Raw genomic sequence first — 25853 nt, 5'->3', positions numbered from 1 at the left:
CCTGACGCAGGGCTTGATCCCATGACCTCAAGATCATGACCTGAGCTAAAACCAAGAGTTGGATGCTTAACCCACTGAGCCACCCTGGTGCCCCCATTCCATCCCTTAATTACCCTTTGAAGATTTTCACCTTGCTGGGATGAGTCCTTGAACTCTCCTCTCTCTCTCTTTTCCATTCTCTTACAAGCCAGTCTCACTTCTTTTGCCCTGGGTGGCTTCAGCACAAGCTTGACCCTTGGCAGCGACCCAGAAACTAGAAGCTACAACTGGGACTGGCTGGAGTGCAAGGCTGCCCCAGTGAGATCCACCCCAACACCCCCTCTCGTGTCAGCTATTGTGGAAAACAATACCCAAGAGAATGTGTCTTGGAGCCTTGCACTTCCTTCTGTGTCCAGTGAGCCAACGACTCGGGAGGCAGATCCACCATTTCTAAACCTCACTGGTAACTTTTATCTCTCTTAACAGATCATGGTGCAGCTGCAGTGTCAAACCAGGGGTGACTCATGCTCAGACTGCAGGGGTCTCTGGGGACCGTCTGTGTCACCATTCAGGGTCACTTATTTCTAATGATGGCCCTGAATCATTGGGGAAATTATTTATTTTTTTAAATATTTTATTTATTTATTTATTCATGAGAGACACAAAGAGAGGCCGAGACATAGGCAGAGGGAAAAGCAGGCTCCATGCAGGGAGCCTGATGTGGGACCTGATCCCAGGACTCTGGGATCACGCCCTGAGCCGAGCACAGATGCTCAAACGCTGAGACACCTAGACATCCCTCATTGGGGAAATTAAATTATGTTCACTGGGCTCTGCTTTTTACAGGAAGGATTTTAGGACTATCTTCCATTAAAAAATGATTTAAGTGATTTAAAATGTGTGCTTCCCGGTTGCCTGGAAAGTCCACTTCTTTGCCCTCCTTCCTGGAGGAGAGGCTCCAGCTCCTTTGGGAACTGTTCCCTCTGGCTCCACAGGCTTCTGCAGTCCCTATGGGTCACCTCCGGTCATTCCATAGTGCTCATTCCATCCTGGTCACCCTCTGGCCCTGTGCCACTTACAAGTGACCACGATGCCAGAGCTAAATCCTATGCAGAAACCTGTACCCCAGGGAGCTATGGTTGACCAGTTGTCCGGACAGTATGGGCTTTTGGGGGACTGTTGACACAAAAATCAACAACCTACATTCCTCCCTACAGCGTGTGCTGCCTCTTCTTTAGTAAAAGGACTTAGGGCTGGAGTTACTTTCACCAGAAATCTGGGCTGCAGAGCTTAGTTTCACACTATTCACTAGGAACCCTAGGCAAGTGAATTCTCCTCTCTAGACCTTCGTTTCTCTCACTTGTCTAAGAAATAAAAATATGGAACTAGATGACTTTGAAGGTGGCATCCTTCTCCAACATTGACAAGCTCTGCCATCCCATCTGTAGATCCCTGAGCTCCTGTTCATGTCTGGCATCCCAAAGAACAGGTGACAAGTTCCATTCTACCCTCCCCTGCTGACCGTCTCTAAGTCTTGGGAAACTTTTTTGCAAAAACAACTAAAAATCATGGGACAATGATTTAGTCGCCTGGGTGACTCAGCAGCTGAGCATCTGCCTTTGGCTCAGGTCCTGATCCTGGGGTCTTGGAATCGAGTCCCTCACTGGGGAGCCTGCTTGTCCCTCTGCCTGTGTCTCTGTCTCTCTCTTTGTGTCTCTCATGAATGAATAACATCTTTTAAAAAATGCTAAAAATCACAACTGTATAAAAAGGCATCGCCAAGAAGCCAAGAAGCCTGGCTTTCCCTCTTGTTTGCCTTGCTTTTCCTCCTCCCCCCTCCTCCCCTAGAGACTTTTGGTACAAATGTGTATCCTGATCCCCTTTCTTCACGGTGAAACAGCATACCCTTTATATTGAACATTGTTTTCTTCACTTAGCAATGAACCATGAACTCTCTATCAGTACATGAAGACCTTCATCTTTCTTTCTTTTTTTTTTTAAGATTTTATTTATTTATTCACGAGACACACAGAGAGAGGGGCAGAGACACAGGCAGAGGGAGAAGCAGGCTCCCTGCGGGGAGCCCAATGCAGGACTTGATCCCAGGACCCTGGGGTCACGACCTGAACCTAAGGGAGATGCTCAACCCCTAAGCCACACAAGTGTGACCTTCCTCTTTCTGACCCTCATATTCTATTAGTCTATTATGTACCTGGCTCATAATTGATCAACCAATTGCCATAACAGGACCGTTTGTTTCCAGTCTTTTGCTATGAGAGCATCCCATTGACTATCCTGTGCTCGTGTCATCTCATTTTTATGTGTGGATCTCTATCTTGTGCACACCTGTATGCATCCCAGGTGTGCCATTGCTGGGCCAAAGACTCTGCAAATGCAGAGTCCTGTTTCCAGCCGACAGAGTGTTTGCCCACCTTTGGATATGGTTTTTTTTTGCCAATCTAGTAGGTAGAAAAAACGGTGTCTCACTTCATTGTAATTTGAATTTCTCTTATGAGGACGTTTGAATTTCTTTTCACATGCTTCAAGACTTATCCTTTCTGTGAACTGTCTCTTCATGTCCTTTGCTTTCTTTTTTTCCTATTGGATGGGTGGTCTTTTTATTCTCAATTTGTAGAAGCTCTTTGTATATTAGAGTCAGGCCTTGGTCTGTGATAGGAACTGCAAATATTTACCACAGCTTGTTGTAGGTATTTTGACTTTATTTACAATGTTTTAATTTTACTTGTTATTTTGAGGTGTGTGTAGATTCACATATAGCAGTAAAAAAAATAACACAGCATCATCTTGTGTACACTCTCCCTAGTGTATCCAAGGGGTATGTAACATCCTGCAAAACCACAGTGCAATATATTTCTGATTTTATTTTTATTTTTTATTTTTCCTACCCAAAGTTTGGGTTTGTTTTTTTTTTCTTTTTAGGCTTGGACGTAGGGGGATTTACCCACTGATTTACAGCTTCTGGATTTTGATGCAGCCACAAAGCCCCTCTTGCAGTATCTGTGCCACCACTAGAGGAAGCAGGGACTTCCTCTAATCTCCTACTTCCTTGGGGAGGGCAAAAGGATTCCTGGAGAGCTGCTGTCTTCCTCAATGGTCTCCAGTTGCCCTGGTGCTCCCCTTCCCAGCAGAGCCTGCTTCCTGTAGCCTCTGCCTTCCATCCCAGCCTGGGGCAGACCGGTTCTGGCCACCTGGGAGCACACTCAGCAGCCCTGTGAGGCTCCACTCACAGGTCAGCAGCTGGGTAGGCAGGCCTGAGGCGCGGTGCCACCGTCAGCGCCCCCTCGGTCCTGTCCCCCTCCCCCAACCACCACCGCCCTGGGCTTGGGACAAACATCTGGATGGCTGGTTTTTCAACTGCGGAGCCTCTTCTGCTTGCCACTCTCCTGTCCTTCCTGCCCGCTAGAGATTCAGGGGCTTTGAAGTCAAACTCATCCCCAGGCTGCTATCGATCACCTGTCATTTCTGCTGCTTAAGCCACAATTACTGTGCTTCCTACACTTGACCTATAATTGAATTTCCTTGGGAACTCAATGACAAGATTGATTCAGCCTAATTGAGTCAAAGATCGACCCTCTGTGCCATTCATCTAGTCTATGTCTCTGCCTGGGGCTGTCTCCCGTGCGGCTCTTAAGATTTGCCCAGTTTTGGTCTTAAAAGTTGAGAGCCAGCTGATACATTTTAAGGGCCATTTCTTCAAATGATCTTATGGGATGTTACCTTTCTTCACCTTCCCCTGTCTTGGCCCACGGAGAGTAGAGGAAACCCATATTTAAATTGCTTGTGTTTCCTTCCAATGAATGCTAAAATGCAACTCTAAGGGAATGAAAATCTGGTCTGGCTCAAAAGCAGGTGGGAAAATGTATAAGAAGTCGGGGTCTGGGCAGTTTGGGAAATTAGCAATTTGTTCTTCCTAAATTCTCATGATACGACTCAATGATAAAAAGAAAAATGGCCCCATTTTAAGATGGGTAAAGAATCCAAATAGACATTTCTCTAAAGAAGACACATGAATGACCAACAAGCACACGGCAGGATGATTAACATTGCTGGTCATCAGGGAACTGCAAGTCAAAGTCACAGCGAGCAATCCCTTCACACACCCCAGGATGACTGGAATCAAACCAAGAGGGCACAGTGTTGGTGAGGTTGTTGGAAAACTGGATCGCTCCAGTGCTGCTGATATGTGTGTGTGTGTGTGTGTGTGTGTGTGTGTGTGTAAATGATATTGCAGCTGGAAATAGTCTAGCGATCCCTCAAAAGGTTAGCCACAGAGTTACTCTGTGACCCAGCAATTTCAACTCTAGGGATGTTCCCACAAAACAAAAACAGGTCTTTGGGAAAAACATATATACAAATATCTAAGCAGTATTACTCACCATTACTGGTGAGTAGAGAAACAGAATGTGGTTTATCCACACAGAGGAGTATTACTGAACCATAAAAAAGAGACAAAGTAGGGACGCCTGGGGGTGCTCAGTCGGGGAAGCATCTGCTTCGGCTCAGGTCATGATCTCAGGATCCTGGGATCGAGTCCTGCATCTGGCTCCCTGCTGCGCAGAGAGCCTGCTTCTCTCTCCACCTCTGCTTGTTCTCTCTCTCTCTCTCTCTCTCAAATAAATAAATAAAATAAATCTTTTTAAAAAGTCCTTGAATTGATCATGACTGTGTTTATGAATAGAATAGAAACTCTTGAACTGTATATGTCAAATGGGTAAATTCTATGGCATATGAATATCCCAGTAAGACCATTAGGAAAAAGAAGTTAACTCCAGGAAAGGGACCTTCCTGAGGCAGAGTGTCCCCAGCTGCAAAAAAACCAAAACCAAAACCAAAACCAAAACCCCTCAAAAAACAACCCCCCAAATTACACACACACACATAAAAAGACCAAAAAATCTGGTCTGTTGAGAAACACACAGAGAAGCAGAGCATTTGTTGTCTACCTTTCTCGAGCTTGAACTTTCATGAATCCAAGAGGATTCTCTTGCTTTTGGGATGCTCACCCCCCACCCTCCCACCCCCCACAAGAAGCCAGGCACTGTGAGGAGTCGGGGCCCAGTGGAGCTCCCAGCCAGCAGCCAGAGACAACTGCCAGCCATGTCATGCACTCGGACGACCTGTGGAGGGGAGGCCCGAGATGGGTGCCCTCCACTGCAGGTCCTTGGCAAGAACCCCTCAGGAAGTCCCACCAACCCATAGCACCGCCAGTGAGGGGGAGACCTTTTTGTTTAAGCTGCTGAGGTTTGGTGTGGTTTGTTATGTAGCAATATACAATGGGGACAATGTACTACCCCACGCTCGTCACCTGACAACTGCCTGAAACTGGAAGTCAGGGTAGCAAATACTCTGTACCCAGATCATCACTGGTCTAGTGCTGCATGCCAGGGGCCAGTGACTGGTTTTATTGCCTAAATTTCAAACTCCTTAATAAGCCCCTCAGGCAGTTCCCAGGTTTGAGATATCACAAAAGAAAATGAGGACAGGAAAAGAAGCATAGAAAAAAAAAAATGGGAGCAGCTTAACAACAGGAGAGTCAGAAAAATGAACTTTTTATTATGTGTTATTATTTATTATGTATTTATTTTATATTTATTTTATTAATTTATTTATTTAAAAAATTTTTTTGAAAAATTTTAAAACTTCTAACATTTCTCAGGGATGCCTGGGGGGCTCAGCGGTTGAGCACCTACCTTCGGCTCAGGGCATGACCACAGGGTTGTGGGTTCGAGTCCCACATCGGGCTCCCCGCAGGGAGCCTGCTTCTCCCTCTCCTGTGTCTCTGCCTCTCTCTTTCTGTGTCCTTCATAATAAATAAATAAAATCTTAAAAAAGAAAACAAAACTTCTAACCTTTCTCAAAGACTTTATCACAATATCCATGTGACGCATCTCTGGCATGTGTGATTGCGAAAAAGTGATGGGTGCAAGTGACAGAAAAACCAAAATTAAAGACAATAACAAATTAGTTCAAATGGCACATATCACAAACAACTTCTTTAAAATATTCGTGAAGAAAATCAATGTAATGGCAAGAAAAGATTCCATTCACAATAGCGATGGAAGCTTAACTACCTGTGAAAAATTAATAAGATATGTGCAGGACCTATAGGAATAAAATTGTTAAGCTTTATTGAAGAAGAAGAAAAAAAGAAACAGATAAATGGGAAAAATCACAAAGATAAGAGACGTACTATAGTAAAGACAGAAATTCTCCTAAATTAATTTGTGTTATATCTTGTTTCTTCGATGCCCTTCAATTATTAGCTCTTGTAATTCTGAGGAGCTTTTCATTTCATTTACAAAACATGATAGTTTTATTCTTTCCTATTCTTTATGTGTCTCTTTCTGACTCTCCTCAAAGAGCTTTGTCAGAATTTTAGAGCTAAGTTAAATACTGCTAATAATGTGCCCTTGTATTGTTGGCGTTTCAAAGAGGAATAATTCATGTTTCTCCATTAAGTGTAATTTTGACTTTTGGTTTTCAATAGAGCCTTTTGTCATGTTAAAGAGGCAACCTTCTATTGCTTTCAGAAAGAGTTTCAATGAAGAAATTCCCTTTTGGCATTGATAGAAATAGTTACATGAATTTTTACAATTTTTTCCAATAATATTATTGATTATATTGATGACTTGAGCTTTAGCGGGGGTCAGAGGAACTGGGAACTAGTTAAAGTGTATGTTCCTTTTAAACTTATATTATATTCTGATTGCTAAAATATTTTCTAGAATTTTTGCATATTTGTTAATTCATGAGATTACCATACAAGCTTTTTTTTTTTTTTTTTTCGGATGTCATTCTTGAGATGTATGTAATGATCAAAATCTCTTTCATCAAAGGGAATAGGACAACCTACAAAAAGGTGAAATAAATAGCAATAAAATTTTTTTTAAACTCCAACCTCACGAGAAAGAAAAGAAATGTTAGATAGAACCATAACAAGAGGGATCCCTGGGTGGCGCAGCGGTTTGGCGCCTGCCTTTGGCCCAGGGCGCGATCCTGGAGACCCGGGATCGAATCCCACATCAGGCTCCCGGTGCATGGAGCCTGCTTCTCCCTCTGCCTGTGTCTCTGCCTCTCTCTCTCTCTGTGACTATCATAAATAAATAAAAATTAAAAAAAAAATATTTATTTGAGAGAGACAGTGATAGAGCACAAGGGGGAGAGGTACAGAGGGAGGAGCAGAGGGACTCGATCCCAGGATTCCGGGATCATGACCTGAGCTGAAGGCAGACATTCAACCCACAGAGCTCCCCCAGTGCCTAAGTCTGTAGACCTTGAGTAAAGCAGATGGCTCTACATACAGGAGGGGGCTCATCCCTTCAGATGGAGGCCTAAATGGGAAGGCTGGCCTCCCCCTCTGCAAGGAGGAGCTCTCCCTGCAGCAGTGGGCAGCCTTTGCTCTGAAATGGCAACTCTGGCTCCCGCCCCCAGCCTGCCACCCTACCCTGCAGATCTGGGACCTGCCAAGCCTCTGCAATTGCATGAGCCAATTCCTAAAAATAAATCTCTCAATCTCTCTCTCTCTCAATATATGTACATATTTATTTATACACACGCACACACACACACACACATACTATGGGTTCTATTTCTCTGGAGAGCCCTGACTAATACAACCTATAAATATTCATGTTCCATATTTACTCTCACCAAAGACTTCCCAGTGCAAAAAAAAAAAAAAAAAAAAAAGCCTTAATATTATACTGCATACAAACACTTAATTTGTGGTTGTTGGTCCTTCTTCCTCAGTCAACCCAAAAGGCAGGGGTAATAAATTATTATCAACATTGGCAGCACCAATTTCCTGCCCCAATGTGGCACGGCCACAGCCACCAGTGCGGAGTCCCGCCGTGTGGTTAAACCGTACGGTTTGCAATCCTGGCTTCAGAGCCCGGAGCCAGCCTTAGATCATTTCAGCACAGACATAAGAAGATGTTTTGTTCACCAATTTCTGACTATGAGGTAGTATTATATTTGAATTTTATTTTTTAAAGATTTTATTTATTTGAGAGAGAGAGAGAGAGAGCAAGCACAGAACCAGGGAGGGGGAGTGGCAGAGGGAGAGGGAGAAGCAGGCTCCTCACCAAGCAGGGACCCTGATGTGGGACTCGATCCCAGAACCCTGAAATCATGACCTGAGCAGAAGGCAGACGCTTACCCGACTGAGCCCCCCAGGTGCTCCTATATATTAATTTAAAAGAAAATTTACATCCACCGTAAAAACAAAAGCCAAATGATAAAAAGTGGTGCCAAATGAAAAGCCTCCTAGTGAGAGAGGCTCAGAAGAAGGGGGCGGGGGCCCAGGACACCTCATTTTTAATTTTTTATTTTTTTGAGGCTTCTGATACAGCAAAAGGAAAAAATGCCAAAGAGCACCAGTGTGAGAATAGAAGACTCTATGTTGGTCTCTACACACAGAGCTCTTGAAAACCCTGTAGTCTCCTGGGTGGCAGGAGTAGTTTGTGTTCTACTGAGGTGACCCTGAGTGGGGGGCCCCTGGGTCGCTCCTGCTGGGGGCTGAGCCAAGCTGGGAAGCTTAGGAGTTTTCAGCCTCTTGAGAAGGGAGGTGGTCTGAAAGTAGACTTAATGATCCATCATGTTTGCGTGATGGAGCCCCCATCACAATCCCAGTGGTACAGGGTTTGGGGAGCTTCCAGTTGGGTGAGCACACCCCCTCCACGGGGGCAGAAGATCCCACACATCTCTTCACTGGCTGGTCACCTGCATCCTTTACGACACCCTTTAATAAAACGCTAAGTGTGTTTCTCCGAGTTCTGGGAGCTGCTCAAGCAATTTAGTAACCTGAGGACGGGATCGTGGGAACCTCCAATTGGCAGCTAAAGCAGACAGCCGTGGGTAACGGGGAACCCACTTGCTTGCAATGGGTTCTGCAGTGGGGGGCAGTGTTGCGGGGCCAGGTCCTTAACCTGTGGGATCTGATGTTGTCTCCAGACAGATCGAGTCAGATTTACCTTGTACTTTTATCCCAATCCAGACCTGGAATGGACCATTCCCCCCAAGGAGTCCTTCTTCCTTTTCAGCACAGAATGGCATTTAAAAGGCAAGAGCCGGGTGCTAGGTGTGTTCCTTGTTAATGGAATTGTTATGGGTTGGATTTGTATTCCCCCCCCCCCCCCCAAAAAAAAGATGTCTAAGTCCTAACCCCTGATACCTCTGAAAGTGACCTTATTTGGAAATAGGGTCTTTGCAGATGTAATGAGATAAGATGAGGTCCTACGGGATGAGGGTGGGTCCTAATCCAACGGTTGGTGTCCTTGTAAGGCCAGGTGAATGCACAGGGTGGGCGGACAGACAGAACCCTGTGTGACAACAGAGGCAGGGAGGTGCTGTGTCTAAAAGCCAAGGAATGTCAAGGACTGCTGGTGGTGGAACTAGGAAGAGGCAAGGAAGGACCCTCCCCTAAAGTCTGCAGAGAGCAGGGCCCTGTGGACATCTCGATCCTGGCCTTCCAGCCTCCAGAACCCTGAGAATACACTTCTGTCATGGAACGCACCCCGTTGGGGGCGGTTATAGGGCAGTCCTAGGAAACTAATACGAGGGTGTGCTGGGGAATCTGTGAACACACAACACACACCAACTTACACCTACGTCTATTTCCATAATATCTGTCTAATGTGGGAGGCCGGGAGTCCACACTGACGCATCCAGTTCTAATCCAACACCAGAGAGTTCTAGTTTTTTCCCTTTTTGGTGTTTGTAAATCCTTTCTCCAAAAGTGAAAATCCCAGCTCCCACAGCACCATCCCACACTTGGTCCTCCTCCTAAGTCCCCATATTTGACGATCCGCCACCACATCCTCCCCCACACAAACACCCTGCCTCTGCCATCCCTGCCCCGACACCTGCCGGCCGTCCTGCCAGCCCCTTGCCTGCAGCGCCCAGCCAAGCCACCCCCGTTGGGGCCCCTTCTCACCCCCTTGGGCTCCAACAACACCCCACGCTGGATTGGACTGCTTGTTTTCAAACTTTACATAAATAGTGTACAGTGTATTTTCTTCTGCAATCTGCTTTTTTCCACTCAACATGTTTGCGAGATTCATCCATATTGATGTGTGCAACTTTAGCTCATGCATTTGCACCGCTGTGCAGTGTTTCATCACACGAGGGCACGTCTGCTAAGGGACGTTCCTAGTTTGCAGGTTTCTGCCGAAACATTCTCGGGACTGGTCTCAGATGTGCACACCGGCAGGTGTGGTTGTAGAACACACCTCTAGGGATGGATTCACTGTGTCTTAGAGCGTGAGCATCATCACCTTTACTAGATAAAGCCAAAATGTTTCCCAAAGGGGCCTGCTGACCCTCTCCTGGGCTCCCCACCAGTGGAGCACGAGGGAAGTTTCCATTGCTCCTTGGGGACACTGGAGGCACCTGAAAGCTTAGGAATATGTACACATGCCCGGTGAGTTGTTCCTTTGGCTGCAACTTAGTACTGATGACTGGCATGCACTTCTCAGCAACTGTTGTCACCGTCTCCGAAGTGCCACGCCCGATAGGGCACACTGTCCGCTCCAAATCCATCCTACCTTCTTCCTTCCTTCTTGCATCCTCCCAGAGGTAGGCCTGCAAGCATGGAGGCCAGCCCAGCCACACTTCTGAGTCTCCTGTGGTCGTGTGTGGCCATGTGACTCGGGTCTTGGCAATGAAACATAAGCAAGCGCTTGATGCTTGGCATTTCCAAACTTGGTTCTCAAAACATCAGGCCTGGATCTTCCCCACCTCTTGCCAACTGGGAGTCCCATGTGACAACCATCTTGCTTCGACAACACAAATGACACTGATCTAGAAGGAGGCAGAGCAGAGGGACAAGGAGCCTGGGACCCTGGGTGACCAAGTGGAGCAGGACCAGACACCTGCTGCTCTGGACCATTTCCAGGGAACTTACACTTTGCTCCAGAGCCAGCATACAGCTGGATTTCTTGGTTGTGGGGCTTAGTATTCACCCCAACAGATTTCCCTGCTGGAACCCCCCCACGCGCACCCTCTGGTGGCTATGGGGATTCTTGGTGGACAGGGTCCCATGTCACACTCCATCCACACTAAGTGGAAACTGACTGAAAGCCTGCACCCACCCCCTCTCTGTGTGTGGGCCTTTCTAGAACTCAACATCTTTCATTTCTTCCCCTCTTAGAATATTTCCAGGATGATTATGGAAGGAAAAAGCGAGGGTGCTGCTTGTCTGTGGGTTTTCTCCTGCTCCCCAGCCCCTCATTGCTGGTCTTCAGTGAAGAAACAGGCTTTTAATATACATTTTTAAAAAACTGACGTGAGTTAGCTCACAAAATGGTTAAATCAGCACTGTGCCCCATTCTGATTTCGTTCTGGAGAGCTGGGCAGCATTCTGCAGACCATCCTTCACGTCAAGAAAAATGCAGGGTCATGTTGACGGATGGTGGCAGGTTGAGACCCAGGAAACGAGGTGAGACTCAGTGTTCATTTTACCAACTTTTCAAAATGGCACAAAATGATCTCTTGCCCATGGTGACAGAATGCCACAAATCACAGAGCTTGTTCAGATCGGTTTTATGCACTTGAGGTTAAAAAAAAAAAAAAGCAAAGTAAAAGTTTTCCTAGGTGGGTAGAGAGACAGACGGGGCTTGGAGTGTGGCCAGAGAGGCCCTCTGTTTCTCCGCCAGAGGGACCAGCCCTGAGCATAGGCACTGTGGGCCAAGCTGTCCTGGCCAGAGCTGGTCCTGGGCACTCACATCTCCTTTTCCCTCCTCTTGGGGGCTAGAAGGTGACTTCACGGTGGCGGGAAACAAGACCCATACATTCACTGATAACGAACCCGTGTGATGGGTTCTATCGTGTTCTATTGCATGCTATCGCGTCTGTTCTGGTGCTAACCAAGCCATTTGTAGCTCTGGGCTCCATGGGCTCTGGGCTGGAGCCAGTGTGGGTCCCAGAGTGTCGTCCTGCAGCTGGACCCCAACTGTACTCACTGGTGTTCAGTGTTTGTGCTGTGATCCTGGAGCCTTCCTCAGCTTCGCACATGGGCCAGTTCTCAACTGGTGTTTCCTTATTCACTTTGGTATGAGGATGGTGGGTTTTGTAATGATGGCTTTTTTTTTTTTTTTCCTGGCCAGCAGTCTAGTCTCAGACCCATGTTTTACCACCGCAGCAAGTCTGCTGGCTGGAGCATGAGGCCAGTCAGCATCCTACCCATGCAATCCGCAGGCTTTACTGGCTCCTGAAAACCAATAATCTCCCCGACAATCAAATTTTTACATAAACTCTTTATACAATAATTTATCTTTTATTACAGGATTTTTCCAATTATTAAGTAATACATACTTGTTTTAGAAAATGTGGAAATACAGAAACGTATGAAGAAAATTAGGATCATCCATAATACCTCCACCAGCCACGGCTAATCACTGTGTGCTCTGCTCTTGAAACACTGAACCTTAGCTCAGTGGAACTTCTCAAACCTAGCCAGGGGCGGTATTTTCTTCAAAACCTAGCCAGGCGGGATCCCTGGGTGGCGCAGTGGTTTGGCACCTGCCTTTGGCCCAGGGCGTGATCCTGGAGACCCGGGATCGAATCCCATGTCGGGCTCCCGGTGCATGGAGCCTGCTTCTCCCTCTGCCTGTGTCTCTGCCTCTCTCTCTCTCTCTCTCTCTGTGACTATCATAAATAAATAAAAATTAAAAAAAAAAAAAAACTAGCCAGGGGTGTTCTTTTCTTGGAGGCATTCGTGTCTTTTCCACAGAATAAAAAACAGGAACACAAAACATATAAAAAAAAACATACTCAAAACAGAATAAGGTTTCTTTACAAAGTCGTTTCCTAGAAAAATCTCCATCTTTTCAGATTCCTAGGAGTCAGAGACTTGAACACAGATTCTCAAGTATTTATTAAAAGAAAAAGAGTAGGAAAAAAAAAAAGAAAAAGAAAAAGAGTAGGAAGGGCAAAGGGGGCTCATCTCCAGATGCCACCTCGACTTCTCGTGCTACTAGGGCCAGAGTGCCCACCTTTCCTGCGAGCTGGAGGTTTTTCAGTCTTAGGGGCTGGAGCCAGGCGGCGAGGGAGCGCCTGGGAGGGGATCTGAGGTGAGAAGAGGAGGGAGAGTCAGTGTCCCTGCCAGGGGAGAAAGGCACCTGAGCAGTCAACAAGCAGAGGAGAGACCATGCTACCCAAGGTACACAGGAAGCAAGGGGTCAGGCAACAGAGAATGGGCCCCCACCATGCCCCCGTCCCTGCCCCACTATCCCTCACCTCTTTCCGGGGGATCTCACCCAAGCGAGAGTCTGTGTTCCTTCTGGGGACATTATCCCCTTGGCCGTCCATCCTGCCACACAAACCGAGGGATGAGGATGGGGAGCTGCCTCCCACCCCACTCCCCATCTGTCTCCTGAGAGGAGGAACAAAAGAGACAGACCTGCGGATCAAACATGAGGAGCCACTGGTGGACTCACTAGTGGGCTATGCTAAGAGGTCACAGTCCTACGTTGTGGGTTCTGAGCTGCGGGGCAGAGAGGAGAAAACTAAAGCAGAACCTACAGGCATGGAGGTGGCGTTTACAGGTGAAGAGAAGACAACAGAAAGGAAGAGACCAGACAAAGGTGGGAGCAGCCAGTGACGGAGGGAGGGAGGAGGCCCTGGGCCCACTGCTCACTTGTGCTTTCCTCCCCCGAAAAGGACAACAGATGCTTCTCGGGAACCACACCCGGGCCTCTCCTCCTGCCTGAGCTGGGCCCACCCATGGGCCAGACCCTAGACCCTGTCCGTCTGGCCCTCTCCCTCTCCCTCCAGGCCAGTACCTGCCCTGGTCCTGCCTCTTCAGGTAAAGCAGCAGGTCCTCGGCAGGCAGTGCCCCCCAGCCCCGTGCCTGGTACAGTCGCAGCAGCTGAGACACGTCCATCAGCTGTCCTGTGGGAGCTGGCCCATCTCCACCTGAGGGGCGCATGCGAAAGGCCGGTCATGCTGGGGCCCTGGCTCTGCCTCCCCAGGAACCCAGAGGGGCCTTCAGTCCCAGGTCCTGGCTCTGCACCCACAACCTGCCCTCTTTGTGTCCTGGGTAGCCCTGGCCCACGTACCCCTCTCCGGGGAGCCGCCACTGGGACCGCTGCTCTGGGAGTGGCTTGACGGAAGCTCATGCCCCCGAAAAAGACTAGACGCCATGGCTAGGGGCACTTTCGTTTTATGAACAGGGGGTGGGAGGTGCAGCACTGGCGGGGCTTCCTCCCAGGATGGGACAGCCAGACCTAGAAAGGGAAAGACATGGAAGAATCAGGAAACGGGCAAGAACTAAGGACACCCCACCACCCAGCCTTCCTTAGGCTCTATGATGTTGGCCAGCTCCCCAAAGTCCATCCTGATAACCAGCTCTCACCTTCTCCATGCCTAGGTCCAATCCTCTTTGGAGCTGGCACTCACCAGACTTAGGGGGCAGATCAACAGGGGGGCCCTCGCTGTTCTGGGGTACCGTCTGCAGGAGCTGGGGGAACAAAACATAAGGTTCCCTAAGAGCTGATAAGGAAGAAGACCTGGGTCTGGGAGGCAGGCAGAGGCCAAGGAAGTAAGGTGAGGGTTAGCCACCGAAGGTCCAGAAGGCACTTAGGAGACAGGACTCAGGCCAACTGGGAGAGAAGCCCTGTCCTGGAAGGGGGTGCAGCTGGCACCCTGGACTCCTGGAGGAGAAAATGAAGAAGGGAAGAAGGTGCGAGGTACGACAAGTGGGCCCTCTCTCACCTGGTGCAAAAAATGCTTGAGGCCCTCGAGCTGGGTAGGGGGCGGCAGCCCCTGCTTTAGGAAGCTTTCCCCGTAGGATCCAAGATCTTCCTCAGGGAATGGCCGCTCGGGCCTGTGGTCAGGGTGGAAGGCCCCAGCTGGAAAGTGACACAGGGCTGCATGTGCTGCAAGGGAGGGGAGTCCTCCACTAATCAACTCCCTAAACGCCCAGGGAAGGGGCCTGTGAAATACAGGAGGGAATCCCAGCTGGGAGAAAGGGAGGGTCAGAGTTCACAGCAGCAGAGGTGGCTGGCAGGTAGCACAACTGAGCTCTGAGAAGTGTGGACACAAGGGAAAGGCTGTGGTGCTCAGACTCTAAGAAATCCCACCACAAACTCCCTAATGAACAGAAATAGATACTTGGACTGGCTTGGGATTAACAGACAGTCTGGCCTTTACCAGAACACGCAATCATCCTTCTTAGTTATTACTACATAATTTTTAAATTTAAAATTGTGATGTAATTCTTCCCTCATTCTTCACTGGACCTGGGTTGTCATGTTTGCACCACACAGAACACCGCTATCCACCCAAGCCCCAGCTGAAGGAGCCAGGGAAAGCCACCGCACCCAAGGGTGGCCGATCCAAGGAATAGTTACCAACCTGCCAGGTCACCTCTCCTTGACGGACCCAAGGCACAGAGACATCAACATCTCTATATGGTTGTCTAGGGTATCGGCTGGAGCCAGGGTCACAGCTGGTCAAACCCACATGCCAACCCAGCTTAGGAGAGCAAGAGCCTAAGAGAGAGTGCTGGTCTACCAGAGGAAGGAGCTGTGCAGCGAGAGGCAGAGGGCCCACCTGGCTCAAGACCAGTTCTGGAGAGCGCTTGGGTCTCAACGCCGGTTCTCATGAAGCCCAGTGACGTCGGATCCCCATGAGCTCTTGCTCCCTATTTGAACTAACATGAGTGGATCTCTGCCCGTTGCACCTTCTGGTCAATAAGACATCTGGGAAACTAATTGCTTAAGTCCCAGGCAGAAAGGAACCTCGGTAAGAGGGAGCCTGTCAGTGTGTGTGCCAGGAACCCCAGTGATGTCTGTCCCGTTACCAGAAGATGAGGTGAGGCCTGGCTTTGGCTCCAGGGGCTGGAAGGCGTGTTGGCTCTGGAAAGTGGGGCCCAGCAGGAGGCTGAGATCTGGGGAGGAGCTGCAAAGAACCTGTGGCCCTCCAGGCAACTCTTCGCCAGCTTCCCGGCTCTGCTGCAGTACGGGTTTCAGGGCCACGGCCACGGGAGGCAGAGTCCAGAGCTTCCTCTCCCCCTTCTCTAGGTCCTGCGGCCCAGGGCTGGCAGGGCTGGTGGTCGGAACCTGGGCAGAGGATGGAGGCAGGAAGGAGGATCAACACCCTTGTGCGCGAGCGCACGCACACGCGCGCGCACACACACACACACACACACACACACGGTACAGACACTGGGATTCCAAGTACAATGTTACAAATTAGCACAGAGTCCTTAGAAGGGGATTTGGTGACGCCTATCACATTGCTATCCATTTTTGAAATGCTTATTTTTGACCTTACAATTCCATTTCCAGAAGCTGTACAGAGATGCTTGCATGAAGACAGGTGTGAATGCTATTTATTTCAGCACCGTGTGTAGCAACAAAATACAGAGAGCGACTCTGACGTCCACCAATAAACACCTGGTCAAACGACAAGTCGGACAAGTCACAAAACCACATACAGGAGGCGACGGCTGGGGGCCAGGGCCACACCTGAAGCTCGAGCACCAGCGGGTGCTTCCAGGGAGAGGGCCCAGAGACTGCGGGGCAGTGAGAAGATTACACCTTTTTGAACTGTTCAAATTTCTTTTTTGACCACGTGTGTGTTATCACCCATTCCAAAAAATATTTTAGCTTAAAGTAACAATCTCATAATTACAAAGAGGAAGGGAAAGCTGCCAACATAAGTGTGCCAGGGCAGGATGGAACAGTTCTCGGCCCTTGCTGCGCAGCAGAACCTGGGGCAAGCTATCCCTTACCACCTCTCAGGCTGCGGCAGGAGAGCTGTGCCTAGTGCCAGCACCAGCCTGGGTGAGCTGTGACCACAACAGAGACTTCCTGGGATGAGGGTGCTCTTGGAGCAAGTACACGGGGTTGTTCCCCCCGACCCCAATGCAGGTATGAGAACTGAACTTAGGACCAGCTGAGCTGGGGGGGGGCGGGGGGCGATGCCTACCGGGGGGTTAGAAGGCAAGATGGTGGCGCTGAGCAGCTGGTTGGCCTCCTCCCAGTGGGCGTGCAGCATGGCCTGGAGCCGCTCCACCAGCTCTGCCCGCTGTTCCTCTAGCTGCTGCTGTCCGCTCTGCAGGTCCCGCACCCGCGCTTGCTCCCGGGCCAGTCTGAAGCAAAGACGGGAGAGGGGGTGGATAGCCTTGGAGGGAGCAGACGTGTGAAACCTGGCACAGTGCCAGGGCCTCCGCAGGCTGTGGGCAGGCAGCCCTTGGCCACTCTCAGAGTGGGCTCCGTGCAGAGAACAGGCAGAGGCCTACCTGAGCTCATACTCCTGGGCCACCTGCTGCTGCCTTTCCTCTCGCTCAGCCATCTCCACCTTAAACTGGGCCAACTGGGTGGACAGTTCCTGCTGGTGTTGTCCGTTCAGGTCCTGCAGCTGCTTCCTGAGAGGACACAGGTGAGGGAGGAGGACTGAATCTGGAAACAAAAGTCATCAAATGCAAAGAGCCAGAATGCGTGCATGTGACAGCGAGAGAGCCAGCCAGCCAGGCCAAAAGCACAGCGATTTCATCAGGAAACAGGGACAGAGCTGGTGACTTAGGACAGGCTACCCTGGGGGAAGAGACTGGGGTGAGGAACTATGGGATAAGTGATTCATTCAAGAGGCATTTCCAGAAAAAGCTGGTATGGGAGAGGGGATGGGAAGGGAAGGGAATGGTACAGGTCATAGCTCAGCACTGTCCCCATCAATACAAGGGAGCTGGAGATTTATATGCACCCATGAGTTACAGGTTAAGGGCTGGCCCCCAGGGGATAGACATGCCCAGGCACTCGCGGCTCTCCGTGTGCACCCAGGGACACTCTCCCTCGAGGAGACTCGGGTCCTGGCTGATGGGAGCCAGGAGGCTGGAAAGTGGCAAGGGGACGAGGACACGTGTGGGTGGCGCTGCTGTTCTGCAGCCACAGAGAAGCAGGATACAATGAGTGCCAAGTACCTGTGATGCTCCCGCAGAGAGGCTGCTTGCCGCAGGCTGCTCTCCTGAGCCTGCGCCAGCCGCTCTGTCACCCGCTGCTCCAGTTGTACAGCCAGCTCTGACTCCATCTGGATCCGCTGGCTCTCGTACCGGGCCTGGGAGTAAAGGGAGGTGAGCTATCTGCTCAGTCCAACTTGGGCTGCGCAGAGGATGGAGGCCATGAGGGCCTGAGGCACAGCTGGTGCTGAGCTAGTGTCTCTGACCCCTCCTGATGCAGGATAGGGCTGCATTGCCGTCTCTTCTTTCTCACCTTGTAGCCCTTCTGCAACTCACCAGAACCTGATTTCCCCTAATAGGAGTTCACGATGGAAAACTCAATTTCTAAATTTCAGTGATGATCTCAGTCTCTCTCTCAGGGGATTCCCCTGCAACACCTACCACCCACACCAACCCCTGCGACCTTGTGCCTACTGCTCCCCGGCCCCAGCCCACTGCTCTTCCTCCAACTGCTCATGCTTGAGCTCTGTCCTTGGTCTCCTTTCTGACTCCGTGCTAACATTCCAAGTCACTGCTCTGACACGTGGATAATAAATGTGTAGCATTTAGGCCATGTCTTTTCTTACCACTTACACCTTAAAATGCTTTCTAAGTATCTCTCTTTAGCTGGACCTTTCGTCCTCCAGGCTTTAAGTCCACATGCCCAGAAGCCTAGTGAAGAAGTGTACTTGGATACGCTTCGAATAAAACACGTTCCAAGTTGAGCTCATTTGGTTTCTGAATCTTGAATCTTTTCCTCCTATTATATTTCTCACCTTAGTTCATGGCACTGCTCTCAACTGAAACATTCAGGCTATCTGAAACCCTGTGTTACTCTTGACTCCGACTTCTTTCCATCTTCCAAGGAATGGGTCATTCCATCCTACTTCCTTAACATCTCCTGAATTTATTCCTCCACTCACTACACCATGGTAATTCAGTATTAAAGATTTTATTTATTTGAGAAAGACAGATTTATAGATATAGATATAGACAGAGAGAGAGAGAGAGAGAGAGAGAGAGAGAGAGCACATGAGCGTGCATGAGCAGGGGGAAGGGCAGAGGGAGAGGGAGAAGCAGACTCCCCACTGAGCAGGGAGCCAGAGGCAGGACTTGATCCCAGGACCCTGAGATCATGACCTGAGCCGAAGGCAGATGCTTAACCAACTGAGCCACCCAGGTGCTCCTTCTTAACCACTTTTAAGTGTACAGTTGAGTAGTGTTAACCGTATTCACATTATTGTGCAGATCTCCACGACTTTTCATCTTATAAAATTAAAACTCTTTCCCCACCGAACAAGCTTTCCCCATTTCCTCCCACCCCAGCCCCATTCTAACTGCTGTTTCCTGATATTGACTGCTCTCGACAGCTCATTACCTAAATTCTCCTAATGCAAAAGTCCCTCTGAGCCGGCAATGGCACTTTATGGAATCTATCCTACAGAAGTGGCACTGAAGATTTATGTACAATGATGCTCACTGCAGCACTGCTTTTAATAGTGTAAAAAAACTGGTGTCAGTGTACATTTCTCATGGAAAGGAAAATGCTTAAGAAAACTATGATTCACCCATTCACTGCAACATTATACAAATTCTTTTTTTTTTAAAAGACTTTATTTATTCATGAGAGACAGAGAGAGAGAGGCAGAGACACAGGCAGAGGGAGAAGCAGGCTCCCTACAAGGAACCTGATGTGGGACTAGATCCCAGGACCCCAGGATCATGACCTGAGCCAAAGGCGGATGCTCAACCACTGAGGCACTCAGGTGTCCAACATTAAACAATTCTTAAAAATCCACAATGTACATCTACCTACATGTACTGGGCATACTGGACATGAAAAGATGTTTCTATTAAGAGGTAACAATGACAAGTTGCAGCAAATGTATAGTTTTTTAAAGCAGCAACCCCCAGGGGCACTTGTGTGGCTCAGTCAGTTAAGCATTTGACTCTTGGTTTCAGCTCAGGTCATGATCTCAGGGTCCTGGGATCGAGCCCCACATCAGGCTCTGCACTCCGTACGCTCTACTTGGTATTCTCTCTCCCTCTGCCTCTGACCCTCCCCCCCCACTTGTTCCCTCTCACAAATAAATAAATCTTAAAAAAAAAATAAAGCAGCAACCCACAAACTCAAATGAAAAGGTCCTGAAAGGACACACACAAAGGCGTGTGCTAACAAGGTAATCAATACTTTTACCACTGTATTATTCAAACTTGCCTCATAGATAACTTTATATCTTAAATATACTCTTAAAACTTCTTTGGGAATCACCCAAAAATGTTGGTACTGGCTCCCTTCTTCGTCCATGGTATTTACCTCCAATAAATTCACTTTGAAGTATGAGTGTTATAATTCCTAAAGGAGCCCCTAAACAAATAGAAACCAAGTTTGTGGCTTTAAAAATAGCTGACAAAGAAAGAAAATGAGGGAAAAAAGTAATGAATCTAAAAGATGACAAGAAAGGAAAGGAAAATAAACATTAAATAGGTAAGACAAAATGAAACCTAAAGTTAAAACACAGATCCGACCATATTCACCAGGAAAGCTCTACTTTAAGGAAAAGACTTAGAAAAAATATTTTTTAAAAAGGCTGATAGAAGTCTTATAACATTATAATATACTATTAGGCAAAATTAGACTTTAAGGTAAAGATAAAAAGAGTCACCTCATATGGATAAAACATTCAATTTACCAGCAAAGATATAGCAATTTAAAAATTTATATGCTCTTAACAACAGCCTTAAAATGTATAAAGCAAAAACTGATAGACTACAGGAGGAATAAAAAAACCAAATTCAATGAGATTTTAAAGAAAAATACCAATAAGGAAACAATGATTTAAACAGCAAAATTAACAAACTAGACATGTACAAATAGACACATACACAAAACTTCACCCAACTATAAATTACATACTTTCAAGCACACGTGAAACACTTAGAAAAATGGACCACATATTAGAACAAAAAATAAGTCTCAAAAAAGTTCAAAGAATTTATGTAATAAGAATAACATATTATCGGGCAGCCTGGGTGGCTCAGTGGTTTAGCGCCACCTTTGGCCCAGGGTGTGATCCTGGAGACCCGGAATTGAGTCCCACGTCGGGTTCCCTGCATGGAGCCTGCTTCTCCCTCTGCCTGTGTCTCTGCCTCTCTCTCTGTGTCTCTCATGAATAAATAAATAAAATCTAAAACAAACAAACAAAAAACATTCTCTCATGTCTACAAGAAAACTGTACAGTGATGGGGCTTGGGGAAGAGAGAGAGAGGGACAGGGAGGTGCAGCCAGACAAAACACAAATGTTGCAAAATGTCAAAAATGTCAACTGGTGAATCTGTCATTTGTAAAAAAAAATGTCATTCATTATACTATTCATGCAACATTTTGTTAACACAGAACTATTTCAATACAAAAAGTTGTGCGGAATACACATCAGCAATTCTTTTTTGAAAAGACCATGCTTTTTAATCACAAAGTTAAGCTATAAATCAACAATAAAAATGTAAATAGAGGGGCACCTCAGCAGCTTAGTGGGTCAAGCAGCTGACTCTTGATTTTCGATCAGGTCATGATCTCAGGGTTTTGAGATCGAGCCCCGCATCGGGCTCCAGCTGAGCTCAGAGTCTGCTTAAGATTCTCTCTCCCTCTGTCCCTTCCCGAGCTTGCACTCACATGCGCTCGCTCTCTCTAATAAAGTCTTTAAAAAACACATACATAACACACACAAAAACTCAAAAAGTAAATTGAAAAACCATAAATGTTTGAAGATAGCTCAGGAAATCAACAACTACAACTAAGATGGTTTTAAAAAGAGACAAATGAACAAAAGAATAGTATCAGGAACAAATAGAAGTAGAAATGATGCCATGAACATTAAAAAATAAAATTACGTACAATTTTAAGTCAGTAAATTAGAAAATTTAGACTGGATGGATAAACAGATAAAGAGTGCCAAAAATAATTCAAGAAGAAACAGAAAACCTAAATGTTTCCATAAACAGTAAAGAAGCAAAACTGGTAGTCAAATATCAAATATTCAAGAAACACATGAAATCCAAATGTACAAACTACTTTAGAGTATAAGAAGAGAGGCAGTACATCTTCATGTTTCTAATACTGGCAGGTAAAGTTGTTCAGATTAACTCTCCTGCTGAACCAAAACAAATATTTTTTATTAGCAGAGACACAGGAAGAGGGAGAAGCAGGCTCCCTGTGGGGAGCCCAATACAGGATTTGATCCCAGGACCCTGGGATTGTGACCTGAGCTGAAGGTGGATGCTCAACCACTGAGCCAGGTACCCCTATTTTATTATTCCTTTTAAGTAGGCTCCACAACCAGCATGTAGCCCAACACGGGACCTGAATTGATGATCCTGAGATCAAGACCTGAACTGAGATCAACAGTTGGATGCTCAACTGACTGAGCCACCCAGGCAACCCTGAATTAAATATTTTTAATATAGATTTAAATATATATATGTATATATATATATATAAATTTTCCTAAAAAGCACCAAAGAGTTAACAGAACCATATGGAATTATTAGGCCAGAGCAAAGGAAACATGGGGGCTCAGCTAGGTTAACAACCATGGTAGAAAGCCACTTTTGCCATAGGGGTATCTGCCTACCCTAGAAAGTTAAAACCCTTGTTTGGACTGTCTTTCAAGGGCACATGAACAGAAATCAAAGGCCAGGGCCCATACAGGTTGGAAAGTCTAACCAGAGACCCTCTCCACCATAAATTAGGGCTAATATCCTTACCCTCAGGATGGAAGGTGAACCAGAAGTACAATAGCCTAGACAAAATTAAAGCTCAGCTTTAATAATAGAAGAATCCCAATCCCTGAAAATTTGCTTTAAATCCTGGTCTTGTAGTATCTTTCAGGGCCTGATAAAAGCAAATCTTCTCTGGAGTAAAGTACTTTCACTGTAGGCGTCAATTTATTCCTATAATTTTTCAAATACAGAGTGTAGCACACAATCTGATATACACAGAACCTGGGGGTGTCTAGCTGGTTCAGTCAGTAAACCATGCAATTCTTGATCTCAGGGTCTTTTTTTTTTTTTTTTTTTTTTTTGATCTCAGGGTCTTGAGTTTAAGCCCCACGTTGCATATGGAGCCTACTTAAAAGAAAAAAGAAAGAAATAGGGCCTAAGGAAAGTAGACTCTATGGGAACTGGTAAAAACAAGAGATAGCAAAAAAGGATCATCAAACATTTTACATAAAATTATCATCTGTAAGTAATAACACTAAAGCGATCAAAGACAAACATGAAAATATCAGAAAACAAACTATGAAAAAGCAAGATTTAAAAAATAAAAATAGTGGGCAGCCTGGGTGGCTCAGCGACTTAGTGCTGCCTTCAGTCCAGGGTGTGATTCTGGAGACCCAGGGTCGAGTCCCACGTCAGGCTCCCTGCATGGAGCCTGCTTCTCCCTCTGCCTGTGTCTCTACCTCTCTGTGTGTGTGTGTCTCTCATGAATAAATAAATAAAATCTTTTAAAAAATTAAAAAAATAAAATAAATATAGTACCTTATAAAATGAAAAAAATACAATAAATACAATTAAAAATCCAGTCAGTGGCTAGAAAAATAGACAAAACTGAACACAGAATTAATGAACTGGAAGATAGGAAGTTATCCAGAGTAAGTATGAAAACAGAAAAGATGAGGGAAAAAACGGCAGCAAAGATACAGAAAAAAGGTAAAGGTACACTTAACTGGATTCCAGAAAGAGATGACAATGACAATGGAGCTGAGGCAATATGCAAAGATAATGACAGAATTTTCTAGAACTGATCAAAGATACCACACTGATTCAAGAAGCCAATTGAATCCAAAAAAAATTATTAAAAAAAAATTCATATTAAGGGCATCCAGTTAAAAACATAAAAATTACAAAGAGAAAAATTTAAAAGCAAGAATAGTCCAGTGATAGCTGATTTCTCAACAGTAATAATGAACATCAGGATGACATTTTCCATATGTTAAAATAACTACCAACCTAGCATTCCATGTCCAGGAACTACTTCAAAAATGAATGTGAGGGACACCCGGGGGGCTCAGTGGTTGAGCGTCTGCCTTTAGTGTCAAGGCATGATCTTGGAGCCCCAAGATTGAGTCCCACATCAGGCTCCCTGCATGGAGCCTGCTTCTCCCTCTGCCTGTGTCTCTGCCTCTCTCTCTCTCTGTATCTCTCATGAATGAATAAATAAAATCTTAAAAAAAAAAAATGAATGTGAAATATGGAGTGCCTGGGTTGCTCAGGTGGTTGGGCATCCAACTCTTGGTTTCAGCTTCAGTCATGATCTCAGGATTGTGAGACTGACCCCCGACATTGGACTCCGTACTCAGTGGGGTGTCTGCTTCAAGATTCTCTCCCTCCGCCCCTCCCCCATGCATTTTCTCTAATAAATAAAAATAAATCTTTAAAAAAATGAATGTGAAATATATTCTTTTATTTTTTAAAACTAAAAATTTTTTAAATTAATTGAGTAGGCTCCACACCCAGCATGAGCCCAATATAGGGCTTGAACTCATGACCCTGAGATCAGGACCTGAGTCAAGATCAAGGGTCAGATACTTAACAGACTAAGCCACCCAGGTACCCCTAAAAAACTTTAAGGATTTATTTATTTATTCATGAGAGACACACAGAGAGACGCAGAGACAAAAGCAGAGGGAGAAGCAGGCTCCCTGCAGGCAACCCGATGTGGGACTTGATCCCGGATCCCAGGAGAGAAGGCAGAGACACTCAACCACTGAGCTATCCAGGCATCTCCCTAAAAACGTTTTCAAACTAAACTAATAACCAAAAACGTATGTACATACATATATACATGAATAAGAGATTTTTCCATTAAGAAAAAGATCTCACCGGGAAGGTCTGAGTTCAAAGAAGGCTAGAACAGCAAAGAAAACAGCAAATTCTGTAGATACTCCTAAAGAATATTGACTTTAGAGAACAGTATCAATAATGTTTTATGGTTTTTTTTTTTATTAAAACAATTTAAAATAGTCACATCACAGAAAATGGCAAGACAGGAAATTGCAGGGGTTAGTCCTTCTCCTGAAATATCCATTAAGCTGGTGGAAAAATATCAAAACCCACTATTTGGGAATTCTGGAACTTGATCAGACACTGAGACGACCAGGAGGGTGCTTGATGAAGGCAGAGGCTGCTGGACTTTGGTATAGAGCTATGTATGGCAGTCTGCTTCCATTCCTGCATCCCTCCACAGCCCTGACAATGGTAGCCCTGGAAACCAGAGGGGCTGGCTAAAGCAGGGGTGGGCAGTAAAGACTCTCTCCTCTAAAAACATGGGATTGGGTGTTTTGGTCAATTTGGCAGTTCCCTGAGGAACCAGAGCAAACTAGCACCTTTGTTTGGGGCCACTGCAGAAGCTTCCCTGGTGGCATCAATCATAAGATTTAAAGAGACATATATACTTATTTGGGAGAGGAATTCAGACATTGAAGGAAATCTCTGTCAACTTCCAGGCTAATCAGAGAAAACAGAACAGAAATGTCAGTCACCACATACAACAAGAAACAGATTTTGCAAAAACAGTTGAAAAAGTCACTATACAAATGGATGACTGTAGCCATCAAAAGAAACCCAAGGAGAGAGAAAATATCATTTCTGTAATTATATTATAATACATAACATGTCTAGTTCTCAACAACAAACTATAAAACATCAAAACAAAATATGACTCAAAGGAAAAAGAGAACTAGGAGCACCTGGCTGACTCAGTCAGTAGATGCAACTCTTGATCTTGCGGTTGTGAGTTTGAGTTCCATGTTAGGTGTGGAGAGTGCTTAAAAAAGTAAATCTTAAAAGAAATAAAATAAAATAAGGAAAAAAGAGAATTTGACAAGAACATTTCCCGTGGAAGCCCAGACACTGG

At 46.4% G+C, this 25853-nt stretch overlaps 1 protein-coding gene across 17 annotated transcripts in view; it reads right to left on the bottom strand.

Moving 5' to 3' along the window:
• Window positions 1–12857: 12857 nt before the first annotated feature.
• The window catches only part of CNTROB (centrobin, centriole duplication and spindle assembly protein), a 37760-nt gene continuing 24764 nt past the window's right edge, over window positions 12858–25853 (bottom strand). For 11 of the 17 annotated variants that reach the window (XM_041770994.1, XM_041770991.1, XM_041770995.1 and 8 more), the window contains 10 exons: window positions 17924–18057; window positions 17246–17371; window positions 16933–17095; window positions 15803–16061; window positions 14713–14849; window positions 14398–14458; window positions 14058–14225; window positions 13782–13914; window positions 13237–13372; window positions 12858–13065 (listed from right to left, as the gene is read on the bottom strand). In XM_041770994.1, coding sequence (XP_041626928.1) covers window positions 12940–13065; window positions 13237–13372; window positions 13782–13914; window positions 14058–14225; window positions 14398–14458; window positions 14713–14849; window positions 15803–16061; window positions 16933–17095; window positions 17246–17371; window positions 17924–18057 — 1443 coding nt within the window. In that variant the 3' untranslated portion in view covers window positions 12858–12939. The remainder of the gene's footprint in view (window positions 13066–13236; window positions 13373–13781; window positions 13915–14057; window positions 14226–14397; window positions 14459–14712; window positions 14850–15802; window positions 16062–16932; window positions 17096–17245; window positions 17372–17923; window positions 18058–25853) is intronic. The other 6 variants (XM_041770984.1, XM_041770997.1, XM_041770999.1 and 3 more) reach the window with 3 other exon arrangements.

The sequence above is a fragment of the Vulpes lagopus genome, chromosome 10 (assembly GCF_018345385.1).
Source record: "Vulpes lagopus strain Blue_001 chromosome 10, ASM1834538v1, whole genome shotgun sequence".
Lineage (NCBI taxonomy): Eukaryota > Metazoa > Chordata > Mammalia > Carnivora > Canidae > Vulpes > Vulpes lagopus.
Note: the sequence above shows the minus strand (reverse complement) of the source record. Positions and strands in the feature narration are given on the sequence as shown.